Source organism: Carcharhinus amblyrhynchos, chromosome 12 (assembly GCF_965287045.1).
Source record: "Carcharhinus amblyrhynchos chromosome 12, sCarAmb.v2.hapA, whole genome shotgun sequence".
NCBI lineage: Eukaryota > Metazoa > Chordata > Chondrichthyes > Carcharhiniformes > Carcharhinidae > Carcharhinus > Carcharhinus amblyrhynchos.
This window is the reverse complement of record NC_137335.1, coordinates 69,254,690-69,270,255: the sequence shown is the minus strand read 5'-3', so window position 1 is coordinate 69,270,255 and position 15,566 is coordinate 69,254,690. Positions and strand designations below refer to the sequence as shown.

General features: G+C 43.5%; 1 protein-coding gene across 2 annotated transcripts in view; it reads right to left on the bottom strand.

The window, feature by feature from the left end:
* Positions 1-344: 344 nt before the first annotated feature.
* Positions 345-15,566, bottom strand: part of rgs7b (regulator of G protein signaling 7b) — a 382,811-nt gene continuing 367,589 nt past the window's right edge. For both annotated transcript variants that reach the window (XM_080199833.1, XM_080199832.1), the window contains one exon: positions 345-1,348. Coding sequence is in view for 1 of the 2 variants with exons in the window: in XM_080199832.1 (XP_080055958.1) it covers positions 1,298-1,348 (51 nt within the window). In the remaining variant the exon portion in view is untranslated. The remainder of the gene's footprint in view (positions 1,349-15,566) is intronic.

Here is a 15,566-nt window from a genome sequence, read left to right as displayed (position 1 = left end):
GTGGAAGTGATTTACCATGATGCTTCCAAAAAGCTGCTATTCCTGCAGCATTCCTGTAGCGATCACATTCTCAGTAATTGCGACAACTCAGAGATTTACAATGTATTATTTGTTACCAACATCATCTGCGACACATTCAAAGGCTGGGATTTTCCAGTCCTGCAGGGTCTGCCATGAGGGATTTGGCAGCCCAGTCAGATGTCCATTGACTCCCAGCAGGACTGGACGATCCCAGCGATACACGGGTCTGGAAAATCCGACCCAAAATTTCTTTCAAAAAGAAAAATAAAACAAAAAACTTTCAGCTAAACTCATTACACCAATTTTATTTTGTCTTACCTGGATATAGAGGAATAAAATTGTCATTTACAAAATATCTATGATACTAATTTTTTTATATATATATTCTTAGAGCCAAACTGACTAATGATAGGATTGAGATGCTATACACTTTCCTTAAATATTATGAGTCGGAACTTCACTATTTAATTAGCACAGTAGCTCTCACCCAGTGAAATAATATCAAAACATGGCATGTAGGAATAACCCATAATACAAAAAAATGTCAAAATAAATCAACCTGGAAAAATAAAGAGAAAAGGACAAATTTTAATAAATTTGGAATAAATAGTAATTTCAATATTGTATAAAAATAAAATGTTAAAAACACTGAAGTGGAAGCACAGAATACTTCCGACAAGGATGCATGAATAAACCCTTGTTGGGGAACGTTTCTGTGTTCATGGTCTCATGTGGCCCAACATAATAATGGATGGAGGGTCATTTTATGATATGTACACAATAAATCTTCCTAATATTTCAGTCAGAACCAATTAATGATGTTCTGAGCTCCGGCCTCAATTTTTATGATGAATCTTAACTTATTGGCCCGAATTCTCCGGCTATTCAGGTCCCACAGCCGTTGTCAGCAAGGACAGAGAATTTGGCGTTCAGCCAAACATTCATCTGCTGGTATGAATGGTGTCGGAGAATCCCGCCCTTTATTATGAGTGGAGATTCAGCAGGTTGATGCCTGGAGCTGGATGAAGCAAACTTAAAAATAGGTGGAATGATCCTCCCTCCCCAACCCTCTCCATTCATGCCAGCAATATCTTTGCATACACGCACACATCACACCCACACCACACACGCACACACACACATGCACCCAAAAAAGATCAGATTCTCATTCATGCAAAGGATGGTACGATGTCCTCGGGGTTCAGGATAGATAGTGATTTATAGCTTTTGAACAATTGAACTGGCCCGCTCCTCAGCTGAAGTGTGAGTGAATGGATCAGTAAGACTGCACCAGACTTGTCAGCCTCTTCGAAGTAAGTGACTTCCCCTGCACAACAAAAGCAAAAGAGAATTATGGAATTAGGATGCTGCACTCTGTCGCTTCCAGAAAAATAATCTCAAAAACACATAGACCAATATTAGCACTGAATACGTTACCATAAATATAAGACATTCGAACCATTAAACATTATCCATGACATACATGAAAGACACATATGACAACAGAATAGCAAATGCTTACACTTACAGTTGCACAAAGGATAGTTCACTTTCCTATTATTGCTTTTCACTAATCCTCCTCTCATCTTAATTAAAAGTGGGACCAAATTTTTCTCCAAAATGCACCTAATAGTCATGAGAAAACTAAAGTTCGCAACACCTCTGAAAACTGAACAAATATTTACTTCATTAGGAGATGCACTGTGGTATATGCTTTCTGTCTAGGATGGCTCCACACTAGAAAATAAGGAGCACAATGGGACTCTAAACCGATGAGACAGAAACTAAACTTGCCTTAAATATCTCTTGCTGCACAGGATGTCACTGTGCGCACAAATTAATGAGCCTAACATTATTAGTTCTCTGTTCTTGATGTCCTTTGTTCTCATTTCTTTCTAGCATGTTGATCGATTCCTGAAATGAACTAAGATGCCACTATTCCTGTCCTCAGGCTGTACTCATTTCTAGAAACCACCAACAGCTTGTGAGAGTTTGCTGACTTATTTATAGGTGCATGGGCGCAGCAGAAATTAGTATTGTTTGGTACAATTTATAGCATCTGCTTTATGTGGATTTCTTAGTTATGCTATTAATGATGTTTGAAATACGAACACGGACAAAACAAAATCATATACAAAGGACTTATTTATCAGAAGCCTGTCAAATAAAATTAACAGGCATCAAAATACAATGGTTCAGATTTTTCTGTTCAATATTGGTGACCGGACTCATCACTGACCTCAAAGAAAGCTACCACCAAAGACCTAACAAACGCTGAGGAATTGGTTGCACTTTTTTTTGCTCTTAAAAAGAATCTAACACAAATCAGGCAGGCTAAGTAGCCAATCACAAGGAAGAATCCCCAAGGACAGCAAACTAGGAAGCAGCAAGTAGGTTTCATCATTCGCTCCTTCTAATTTTACAGAATGTGAGTTGAAGATTGAGATACGTGACTAAGGTAGAAGCTAATATATCACAAACAAACTTTAAAAGAAAATTATCTTACAAATCTTTTGAATTTTTAATTGTGAAATGGAATGGATAGTGGAGATATTTCACACATACAGAATAGATTTTAGGCTCAAAGAGGCTGTAATTATGACTTCGTTTGGCATCAGCGACCCAGTTATTCCCCACTCAAAAAGGTGTAATTCAGTCAAGAGTTTTAACTGTTGGAAAGACATAGAAATTGGATGCTTGCATCAATTCAGTGATTTCAAAGTGATTTCCAAGTGTGAGTTCTTTAACAGTGCACCCTGTGAAGGAGCAGGGAATCTCTGATATCAACTTCGGGATTTTTGTGTCACATAGTGCAATTGCAGATGCCACCAATTGCCTTGATTTTCACAGAGTAGTGATGGCAATCACCAGCAGTTTTGTGGTCAATACAACCACAAAATCTGGGTCAACAGAAATGGGCTGAGCTCACTTGAGATATGGAAGTCATTTATGCCACAGGGTCACAGATCCCATCTGTCACAGGAATCATAGTGGGTGGGACACAGGGCATGCAAAGGTCCATTGACCTTGGGTGGGATTTTCTGGTCTTGGGGCAAGTGTGGCCAGAAAATCCTGCCCCATATGTTTCCTGCTCTCTGTGTGGAGTTAACCCAGCATCCAACATTTAAAAGTGTTATCACACCACAAGTGTATTTCATGGAATCAAAGAATTTCTACAGTGCAGAAGGAGGCCATTTGGCCCATTGAACCTGCATTGACCACAATCCCACCCAGGCCTAATCCTTATAATCCTACATATTTATCCTGCTAATCCCCCTGACACTAAGCGGCAATTTAGCCTGGCCAATCCACCTAACCTGCATATCTTTGGACTGTGGGAGGAAACTGGAACAGCCGGAGGAAACCCACGCAAATGTGGGAAGAACGTGCAAACTGCACACAAGCAGTGGCCTGAGGCTGGAATTGAAACCCGGGCCCTGGCACTGTGAGACAGCAATGCTAACAACATGTGGCCCATTTTTAGTTCTATTATTTTTTTAAATGCAACCTGTGGAGCACATTCGTTCTGGGATTTGGGAAAATGGGAAAATCTTTCGAGTAGATATATGTGAAAAGCTATGGTGCAGCCCTTATTATATGGAAACATTTATTTTAATTTTCGATACTACAATCTTCCTGATGTCTGATTTTCAGAGTCATTTGCTTCAAATGATAGGTTTGCGTAATTATTATTCCACGTTGTCTTATCCTCCTCCAAAAGAGAGCAAAAGGACTGACAACTCAAAGAGCTTTGAAGCAACTCAAGCGCTGAAATTTGTAGCTGTAAATGCCATTCTGCAAATATGCTTGAACTGTTTAATAAAATGCATGGATCAGACCACGAAACATTTACACAAGGAAACGGCCAGTTTATACGCACTTCCGAAACTGCAATTGGACATTGTGAAAGTAATTAATTCTGACATCAAAGTTGGGGATATGAAAACTGAAAGAAGGACATGCATTTATATAGCACTTTTCATGACCACCAGATGTCTCAAAGCACTTTACAACCAAGGAAGTTGTTCTTGAAGTGTGGTCAGTTTTGTAAATTAGGAATACGACGGATGATTTGTAAAAGGAGAGCCATTCCAGGCCAGTGGTCTTTGTTTTTTTTAAATTGTTCACCTGCAGACATATATTTGCCCTTGCGTAAGTCTAAATGTATCAATTTGTAAATCACAGGCTTCAACATAAAGATACCCTCTACGTATTTGTCAAAATAGCATTGCAAAATTTATGTTAAAAAAAAGGCCGACCATCGCATTGACTTTAAAGGGGACTAAACTGGAAGGCTGCTGAAATTGGGCATGGGGTTCACAATCAGCAATTAACTCAAGCCTGTTAAAATGATGCAGGCACTAGTAAACTTCATGCTGTGTGCTAATTATGATGATTGTGGTGTGCAACCCAGTGTTGAAAGCAGCGATAAGCAATTGCATGTTTCAGCAGGGGGGGTGGTTCATGTGAGGCACTTAAGGTTAGCCTGCACTACTTAAAGCTTGAATTCACTTCTTAAAGGCAATTTTTGGTTGCAGCAGGGGTTGGACGTGGTGAACGAGGAGTTAAAGACCAGGCAGAAAGCCTATTAAGAAAGATGCAGCAAGCCAGAGAGCAGGCCCCAGTTTCTCCCGTGCTGGGCTGCAGGTGCAGAGGTAAGAGAGGTCCTCTTCACTCAGGGTCCAAGTCACCCTCTGGGCAGATACTAAGAATGTAATGAGAGCTGGCAACCGTTGTGGTCAATGACGGCAGTCTAGCCTCAGGGAGCTGGGTACAGTGCTGGAAGATATTCAGTGCCCTGACATGAGAGATTGAGGTCAATGAATGCATCTTTATGGGCCTTATCCTGTCCATGGCACCACTTGCCTTACATGCTACTCCATTCATCATAGCCCCATCACGCACCTCCAAACAATCTCTATCAACCAAGACACATACCTCACGTCTCAGCTTATACAATATTCTATGTTTGAAGGGACATCACTCACACACATTGCACCATACTCACTAACACATTTCCCTTTTCTCTTGCTGGACAATGTGGCCCATAATCTATTGCTAACTGGTGGGAGTGGGGAGTGGGGGGGTTTGGGATTGCGGGGGAGGGCGGTGTGGAGGTAGGGGGTGGGGTTAGGGGGTAGGAGTGGGGGTGGGCACAGCTCAATGTGTTCACCATCATAGAGAAAACAGTGCTGGAAATCATTGGAACAGCTGACATTAAAGTGGTGGCCAACATTGGGGCTGAAATCGGAGACCATGGCATGTTCCTGATGAACTCACCTTCTCACCTCCCTCACCCAGCAATGTGCTATCATTTACAATATGCATACTGTGTAGTCATACACTTCTTGCATTGTCTCTTTCCCTTATCTCAATCTTGCTCTTGTGCTTTTACAGAATTTCAGAATACAAAATCTGCTGCTTGGTAGGCTGGTTTTACAGGAGACTGAAGGTCCAGAGGAAGGAGAGCTTGATGAAGAGGGAACACCATCATCGATCTGCCACCTGCAGCCACCAACCCGGATCTTGGCATTGCACCCACTTCAGAGGGTAAGTTATAGAGGCAGCAACTGTACAGGGAACTGGTGAGGCCGCAGCTGGAGTACTGTGTGCAGTTTTGGTCGCCGCACTGACGCAAGGATATTTTGGCCTTGGAGGGAGTGCAGAGGAGGTTCACTAGGCTGATACCGGAGTTGAGGGGGTTGAGCTATGAGGAGAGGCTGAATAAACTAGGCTTGTAGTTGTTAGTGTTTAGAAGGATGAGGGGAGATCTCATTGAGACGTACAAGATGATGAAAGGGATGGATAGGGTAGAGGTGGAGAGGTTCTTCCCGCTCAGAAAGGGCAGCAGGACTAGAGGGCACAGCCTCAAGATAAGGGGGGGGGCAGTTTAGAACGGAGTTGAGGAGGAACTTCTTCACTCAAAGGGTGGTGAATCTCTGGAATTCTCTGCCCGTTGAAGTGGTGGAGGCTGCCTCGCTAAATATATTTAAGACACGAGTAAATCGGTTTTTGGTAGGCAAGGGGATTAAGGGTTATGGGGAGAAGGCGGGAAAGTGGAACTGAGCCACTTCAGATCAGCCATGATCTTATTGAATGGCGGGGCAGGCTCGAAGGGCTAGATGGCCTACTCCTGCTCCTATTTCTTACGTTCTTATGTACCCACGCAGTAAGTGAGTGGCCTGCAGCCAGGGGCAAGGAAAAGGGTGGCACATCTGCCAATTTTGTGAAGGATAATATTCTGCTTTTGAGAGGGGGAGAATTGCAGAGTCATAATAGTACAGGAGGAAACCATGTGGCCCATAAAAGTCCATGCTATCTCCCTACAGAGCAATCCAGTCAGTCCCACCTCCTACCGCAATTGCCATAATCACGCAAATTTATTTCTCTCAAATCATTATTAAATTTTATCTTTAAAAGCATTAGTCATGGTTACTATATTTACATCAATGGTGTGTCTATAGGAGAGTGCTGATGAATCTAAGATGTTTTGTGTATGAGTTGGTCTGCCTCTGTCAAGGAACATGAAGGAACCAACTCCAACTTGGCATAAGACAACAAGCAGGCCTTTCAGGCCACACTTTCCAGTGTGGAAGTGGTGACTACTTCCACAACAGCATTTCAACCTGTGACTATAATGATGATTCCGATCGTCAATCTTTCAGCCTCCATAGCAGCACAAGTAGCAGCAATGGTGTGTTGCCGAGGAAACTCAGACTGATGCATGAAACTCGGACTGTTATCCTCATAGCTGCAACACCAGTGTTCCAATGGGCTTTCAGAGTCTCAGCGCAGTTGGGCAATCTGTCTTCCAACAGATTACTAGGATCCCTGAGGCTCTGCACTGGGGGATTAGCAGTGGAAAGTACTGAATATGAACACTAACATAGGCAAACACAGCTAGACTAAGGGAATGCACAAGGACAATGAGTTGCGTTTGTATGAAATATTGGATGTTTTGTTGAATAACGTTGATCTGGATTGTTCTTTCATGGTAACTTTATTTCAGGGACATGGTCAGACTAAGGCAATGATGACCATATCTTATGGTTGTTAAGGTGTGAGGTGTGGATCTGAGGCTGTACTCATGGGAACCAGAATTGAATTAAATTATATACTCATGTAGTGCTCATCCAGAACATGGATGCACTTGTTACCTACTCCTTTTCTCCCCCTAATCCATCTATCCCTGTTCTTCCATGGTGGGAAGGGTTGTGCCCTCATGATGGCCAGGTTTGGATGGTGCAGCAGACCACCACCGACTAAGGCCCCTCTGCTGAATATTGAAGGGCTTCTCCAGATCAGTTGAGGCCAATGGAATGTTTGCTTCAGGCCCCCAATCACTTGCTCAGTGATGTCTCTCGCAGCAGTATGGTTGTCATTGGCCATTTGTGATTGGGTTGCAGAGTGGTAGCAGGAGCCTGGCATTCAGTGGCCACCCTTCAGTCTGAGGTGATGGCTGACAGATTGATTGAAGAGTAGACAGGGTGCAGAATGATTTCATTACAGCTGCTGTCAGGATAGCAGGATTTCGTGAACATGGTATACTGAGCTTGGCTCAACTGTACCTTCAGTGAGTGATAAGATGTACTGAAACTGCACAGATTAACATTAAAGTTTGTGCTCACAAAGCCACATGTTACAATCGATGGCACCCTGCACCATGAAGAAGCTTGCTTTCCTTGCAAGATTTCAGTACTGGGCTGTTTCACGCTGTTCAAAGAGAACACCATGAACTACGGAATGAGGATGCAGGGTAGACCATTTAGGATGGAGATGAGGAGACATTTCTTCACCCAAAGAGTGGTGAGGCTGTGGAACTCATTACCATAGGAAGCAGTTGATGCAACAACATTAAATGTATTCAAGAGGTGGCTAGATATAGCACTTAGGCGCAAAGGTTATGGGGAGAAAGCAGGATTAGGCTACTGAGTTGGACGATCAGCCATGAGCAGATTTGAAGGGCCGAATGGCTACCTCCTGCTCCTATCTTCTATGTTTTCATGTAATTTCTCTGTCCTGACATAAGGTGTCTGTGTCACTTCTCTCCTGCAATGGGTGGTGAACTGGGAGATATCAGAAATGTCAACTGCACCGGTCTGGAAGGAACACTGCAAAGGATGTGAAAAGAAGCACGATCACCTTTACTGCAACTGGCAGTGCAGATCTTGGCCCTGCTCTGAGGCTACAGATTTGGCTTTGAGCAGTGCCTGGGTTCAGCGAGCACCTTCATGAATTACAGACAATGAAGGCATTGCTCCGGCTTAGGTGGAGAAGTGGAAGACCATAGGTAATTCAGTCCTCCAACTGAGGTCCCTCTTCTCTCTCATTCCCCTCCCTTTGCTTGTCTTCTTCTTGATTGCTTCTGCACCATCTCCATTTCACACTACAGCCCGTGAAGGCAGGGTGCTACTCTGGAACTCATGAATGGGAACAAATGTAGCCTTCAGAACCCTTATAGTAATAAATCTGGATTTTACCAATAGTAAAGAACTCCTCAAAGTGCTCAGCGTTTCCACAAACTCAGTGGAACCAGTGGTAGTAACAACAACTAGCCAACAATCTGATAATGATCCTTTTCATGAGCAGTAGTGAAGGAGAAGGGGATTGGTTGCTGTGCTCCTTCGAGGTGCACAGTACGAAGGCTCACAACATCAGGTTAAAATCTAACAGGTTTATTTAGTAGCACGAGCTTTTGGAGTGCACCTACTTCATTGGGGCAGTGACTCACCTGATGAAGTAGCAGCGCTCCGAAAGCTCGTGCTACCAAATAAACCTGTTGGACTTTAACCTGGTATTGTGAGACTTCTCACTGTGCCCACCCCAGTCCAAAGCCGGCATCTCCGCATCATGCTTCATGTGTGGCAGTGTGTGTTTAAGGGAGGGTATTAGCCGGAGCAGCACGGTCCAAACTGGCAGCTTCAGGCTGATTGACATCACAATCTGCCTGCTTCTGGCACACGCGTGTAACATTCATGCTAATATCCTCACCAAGATGGTACTCAACAGCATCGGGGATCAGTGGAAGTGGCAAGGGCACAATTTTGACATGAAACGGCATTCATAGCAGCAGAACTAATTTTGAGATCAGTTCTTCTATATTGCACATCCAGAAAAATAATTATATCTGTATTGAATTTAGTGGGGCGAGTTTTCCCGTTCTGTCCGCCCTGGGAATTGAAGCAGGCGAGGGGCGGACCATGGAAAGATCCGTTGACCTCAGGCAGGATTTCCTGGTTTTGGGGGGAGCCTGGTTGGAAAATCCTACCCATTGCATTTCCATCAATGATATTGTGTATATCCAACAACTGTGTCATGTTCATCAGGATTAATAACTATTTTTCTACGATCATATGACAACAATACTCCAATGCACAGAAAAAACACAGATTTACACAATAAGAAAATAATGCACAGTATGGTGGGAAACAAAATTACAGGAACTTAAAAGAATAACATGGAAGAAGGGAAAATGTACAAACTATCGAGACTACAACTTGATAAGTTTTCCTTCGTGAGGAATCCATCTATAGTCGGATTATCAGTTATGTTTGTAATGCTCCCCTAGTTTATCACTCCTCTAGTTACTATTTTTATCCTGAAGTGTAACCTTGCACGGTGCACATGTTACCATTTTTTACAGGAACTTCACAAAGTTATAATTCAAGATCTACATTCAAAATAAGGTTCATATTCAATATACTCATTGGTAAAAGAAGTTTAGGTGCCATTGCATGACAGCACAAAGCACAGAACTGACCCACAGTGTGGTCACTGAGTAACAAGTTCACACCTGCTTGGTAGTATGCGAGAAATTTAGATATCATGAAGTTTTAAGTTTATTTATTCATGTCGCAATTAGGCTTATATTAACGCTGCAATAAAGTTATTGTGAAAGTCCCTGAGTTGCCACACTCTGGCACCTGTTCGGGTGCACTGAGGAGAACTTAGCATGGCCCACTGCTTCTAATCAGCATATCTTTCAGACAATGGGAGGAAGCCAGAGCACCTGGATGAAATCCACACGGACATGGTGAGAACATGCAAACTCCACACAGACAGTGGGAATTGAACCTGGGTCCCTGGCGCTGTGAGGCAGCAGTGGTAGACTGTGCCACCCTGACGTTGAATGACGAAGAGGCTCAGACATTGTCCTTTGTCTCTGATGCCTTAATTTTAAATCCCACCCAGAAGTCATGGCTGAATATGAAGCTCTGATGTGGGAGATATTTAGATGACTCAAAATGTCACAAGGATTCAGCACATAGTTTTATAGAATACCTACAGTGCAGGAGAAGCCATTGTGTTTGCATCTAGCCTGCCCTATCCCCATAACCCCACACATTTCCCATGGCTGTTCCATCTAACCTACACACCTTGGGACACTAAGGGACAATTTCGCATGGCCAATCCATCTAACCTGCACATCTTTGGACTGTGGGAGGAAACTGGAGCACCTGCAGGGAATCCACTGGGGAGTATGTGCAAACTCCACATATACAGTCACTCGAGGCCAGAATTGAACCCAGCTCTCTGGAGCTGTGAGGCAGTGGTGTTGAGTGCCAAATATTCCATTCTCGGTGGCAATGGTGATGGGGTGTATGACATCAGAGAATTCCAGCTGTTGCTCACTCCACCCTGGAAGAAGCCCAATACAAGCAAATTGACAGGTATGGTCATTTTTACAACCACTGGCCATGGCTCCTTGCCCTTTTCCAGGCTGCTGTTTAACAGGTGACAGATTTCACTGAGAACTTTCATCATGAGACAAAGACCACCTACTGGCCACTAGTGCAGGTGATGTGGGTTCAGCCCACCATCTGGAGAACCATTGGGAAATCTGCGTCACCTCTCCACGGGGTGCCTAATGCTATTTAAGTGTGATCAGAGCTTCCATAGAACGATATCCCTGGCAGGTTGGAAATCCCAGTGGCAAGAGCCGCCAGCCAATCAGAGACTGTCAGCTGTGTGTTACAGCAGCACCATCAGGATGAATGGCCACTGCTGGTAATGCAGGGAGAACTTCGCCAAGCATCATCCGCTGGATCTGTGGAGACAGGTGAGTGTGGGCATGTTGGATCATGGAGAGGGCAGTCACTGGAGAGGGAAGGAGAGGGATAGTTGGATGTAAAAGTAAGGGGAGGGGAGTGGATCTCTGTGGCCATCCCTTCCCTTTTCGAAGCTGAATCCCTTGAGGGAACACTACATCCCTTTGAAAGAGGGGCCCCTGAGAGGCTGCAGGCAAACCCGACAGGGTTTGCTGGGCAACACTTCAAGAGGCATGGGAGTCCCATATATGGGGAATTCCTGAGCCAGCACTAAATCCTGGTGGGCTCAGGAATAATGATATTTAAGTAGCTCATTAATTAGCCAGCGGACTGATTCCCCAGCTTGACCCATTCCCACTGCTGATTAAACAGTATGAAGGAGAATCTGGCCTCTCATGTTATTATACAGGTCTGGCTGCCACCCAGCCTGCTCTGGTGGGCTCCATTAAACATTACTCACTGAAGGAGAAATGAAAGAAATGCTCCCTGTGTGGCTTTGACTTGCTAATGAGACTCCTTCTCCCCTTCTCTCGCTCCAAGAAATTTGAGCTGCTGTGCCGACCCTCCCTCATCATGCTGCAGACCAATAAAGATAGAAACCACAACACTTACGGCTGGGAGAAACTGCTGTGAGCAGAACCTTTGAAGTAGAGAACCAAAGTCTTCATTATGGACCATACCACTCCCTGTAGACTTCTCAGACTGTAAGTAGCAGAAGACATTGCCAAGCACCTCAACTAACTCAGCAATAGCCAACAGAAATCAATCAACTAACACAAAAGCAGTCAATGATCTATCTGCTATGTGCCTAACATCCGCACTAATAAACTGCTCAAAATGGCATGTAAATGCTACTTTGGACCCAAATAGACACCTATAGTGCCAAAAATGCAAAAACAAACTGCACAATCCAATTGTGGACTTGCTATCTCTTTTATAGGGATTCTAATGTTCCTAAAATGTAGATTGGTGACTGGAAAGCTACCAGCAACTGCAATCCAGGCCATTTTGCCTCTCTAATCATGGCCTGCCCTAGTTGAAATGAGCAAACACAGCAGAGACCCAGGATTTTCCTATTTTGCATTTCTTAGTAACTCACTGGATTAAACAAGTGACGACTCACACTTTTGTTTTGACTCCTTAATTCTATTTAACTGTTGATGTGTCCACTGTTACATCACAGATATTCCGTACTTTCCTTTTTAGTACTTGTCAATGGTCCTCTAAGTTTCAGACGATCTGCTCTGATTCAACTCAGAGCAGCATGGTGGCACAGCGATTAGCACTGTTACCTTGCAGCGCCAGGGACCCGGGTTCAATTCAGCCTCAGGTGATTATCTGTGGAGAGTTTACACGTTTTCCCCGCGTCTGCGAGGGTTTCCTCCACTTTCCTCCCCTACTCCAAGGATGTGCAGGTTAGGTGGATTGGCCATGCTACATTACCCATGGGCGGGGCGGTGGAGGTTAGTGGGCGGAACATGAACTATGGAAAGGTCTGTTGACCGTAGGCAGGATTTTCCAGCCTCGGATTGAAGGTGGCTGGAAAACCCCGTCCTTAGTGTCAAGGGGATTAGTGGGGTAAACAGATGGGCTTAAAGGCTAGGGTGGGATTGTTGTTGGTGCAGCTTTGATGGGCCGAATAGTCTCTTTCGGCACTGTCGGGATTCTATGAAGATGTGATTGTGGGTGCAATAATGGCCAGCTAGACATCCCCTTCAATGTTTTTATAATCCAATCTATTTACTATATTTGATCAAGTCGTTAATGTTACAGGAACCTTTGGTGTTCATCTGACATGGGTTTGCAATGATTTTACCAGAATTCACAAAAAGGAAATGAAATATAGTGGCTAATAAATATTTTCAAGAGATATTAAACTTTAATAATAACTCAGTTGAAAGGTCAGCTGCAATTAAACTATCTCAAGAATGCTTCAGTTGTTAATAAAACTATGGATGCTTGTGAATCAGCTGGGGAGTTCCCTGTGGAACGTGGATTCTCCTTTAAACTCCCGCACACTCGTTGGAACTGTTCAGAAGGATTGCAAGATCTTACTTGGTCCTGTTCTTTTCTATATAATAAAAAAACTACATGACTGTGCGCTCCCTTGCAAATACTGGCGTCAATTCCAAATTGATTTCAATAGCAGTTCTTACAAATATATCCACAGAGATCCAAATTTATTTTCTTAAGAAGAAATATTTAGTCATCTGTATAAGCAAAGTCCACATTTTTTATAAGACAAGAACTGGCAGACCAGTGTATTTTGTTTTGAAAGTAACACTATAAAACTTTTAGCCCTTTACAAGATCCAAAATAAGGTATGATTCCATGATCTTGGGTTCCGAGTGAATTGCTAGTATTGCAGAAGCATGGTGGGGAATCTGGTTACAACACTGTAGCCCTTCTTCTCCAACCTGGGTTCTCTGGACTGCAAGTTTATGATGTGTCCCTCTTTAGCCACACATCAATAATAGTGAAATGTTTTGGCTGGTAAAGGCTGGAGATATAGAACGGACTTCATGGACTGAAGTTAAACAGAAAGAAACTGAAAAGAAAATATGTTAAGATTGGGTTTGATCGCTCATCAATAGCAAATCCAACCCAATGAGTTGTCCGGGGCTGACTCATTTTGCTATTTCAAATACATCCTCAATTTCTCTCTAAACCTTCAAACATCTGCATTGATGGATTGCTTTATGAGGCCGCATAAGCAGGTTTCTATAAAAGGTGACCTAATGCGCTGTCATTGGATGAGGCAGTGACATTTTAGTCGACACTTGGATCAGTTCTCCATGTTTGCTGACTGCAGGCTTTGTATGGGTTTGACACTGAAATCACACTGAATTGACACAGACTGTGAAGTATAACTGCAGGTCTGTTGGCATGATTGGGGAGGCAATGGCCCAGTGGTATTATCGCTAGACTATTAATCCAGGAACTCAGCCGATGTTCTAAGGACTCGGTTTCGAATCCTGCCACAGCAAGTGGTGGAATTTGAATTCAATAAAAAAAATCTAGAATTAAGAATTTACCAATGATCATGAAACCATTGTTGATTGCCAGAAAACCCCAATTGGTTCATTAATGTCCTTTAGGGAAAAACATCTGCCGTCCTTACCCTGTCTGTGTTTCCAGAACAATGTGGTTGACTCTCAATTGCCCTCCAAGGGAAACTAGGGATGGACAATAAATGCTGGCTAGCCAGTGTCATTCATGTCCCATGAATGAATAAAAAAAAGATTTGGTTCAATAGAATTGGACGGATAATATAACTCACAGCCAATATTGGACTATTTTGAACATTATTGCAAGGTTAGCAAAAGGCTAACTGTCCCATTGTCAGTGTTTGGAGTCAGTAAAAGCTTAAAGTTTATTTCTTAGTGGCACAAGTAGTGGCACACATTAACACTGCAATGAAGTTACTGTGAAAGTCCCCTAGTTGCCATGCTCCAGTGCCTGTTTGGGTACACTGGTGGAGAATTTAGCATGGTCAATGCACCTAACCGGTACATTGGGAGGAAAGCAGAGCACCCGGAGGAAACCCATGCAAGGATGGGGAGAATGTGCAGGCTCCACAGACAGTGACCCAACCCAGGTCCCTGGTGCTGTGAGGCAGCAGTGCTAACCACTGTGCCATCATGCCATCCATTTGCATAAGTCTGCATTTTAAGAGCTCCACTTTTCCGGAGCTATGAAGCTGATAGGACATTGGGCCTGTAAGTATCCTGAAGAAATAAAAAAATGGCAGTGACATTCCTTTAGAATCTTCAGGCTTTCTCTTCATTTTCTCAAGATTTAGACTTTAGGGATATCCAATAACAATTATAAATTGCCTGTTTAATAATATGTCTTCAGAGGCAGAAGTCCCTTCCCCAGAATCCCTTTATTTATAATTCCAACAGCAGTACACAGAGTGCTATCAGTTAGCGGACTACCTTCAGGAGTGCCAGAGGTATTGACACTCCCGGTTAAATATAAGGAAAAAACTCCTTGATTGGCCCATCAATTGACTCCTTAATCGAGGAGTTCATATTCCAATTGGCCAATCTCAATGGCCTGATTGAAATCATTACAAATTCTTTACTCTGTTGAGTGGCACAATCAGTGGTTCTGATCGTGAGGCCAGTCACATTTGGTGATGGGTATTGACCACAGGGTGGCTTCCTTCCAAGGTTCTGATGATTGTTGGAATGCAATTGAATATAAAAGTAGGGAGGTCTTGCTGCGGCTGTATAGGGCATTGGTGAGGCAGCAGCTGGAGTACTGTGTGCAGTTTTGGGCGCCGCACCTGTGCAAAGATATTTTGGCCTTGGAGAGAGTGCAGAGGAGGTTTACTAGGCTGATGCCGGAGTTGAGGGGGTTGAGCTATGAGGAGAGGCTGAATAAACTAGGCTTGTACTCGTTAGAGTTTAGAAGAATGAGGGGAGATCTCATTGAGATGTATAAGATGATGAATGGGATGGATAGGATAGAGGTGGAGAGACTCTTCCCGCT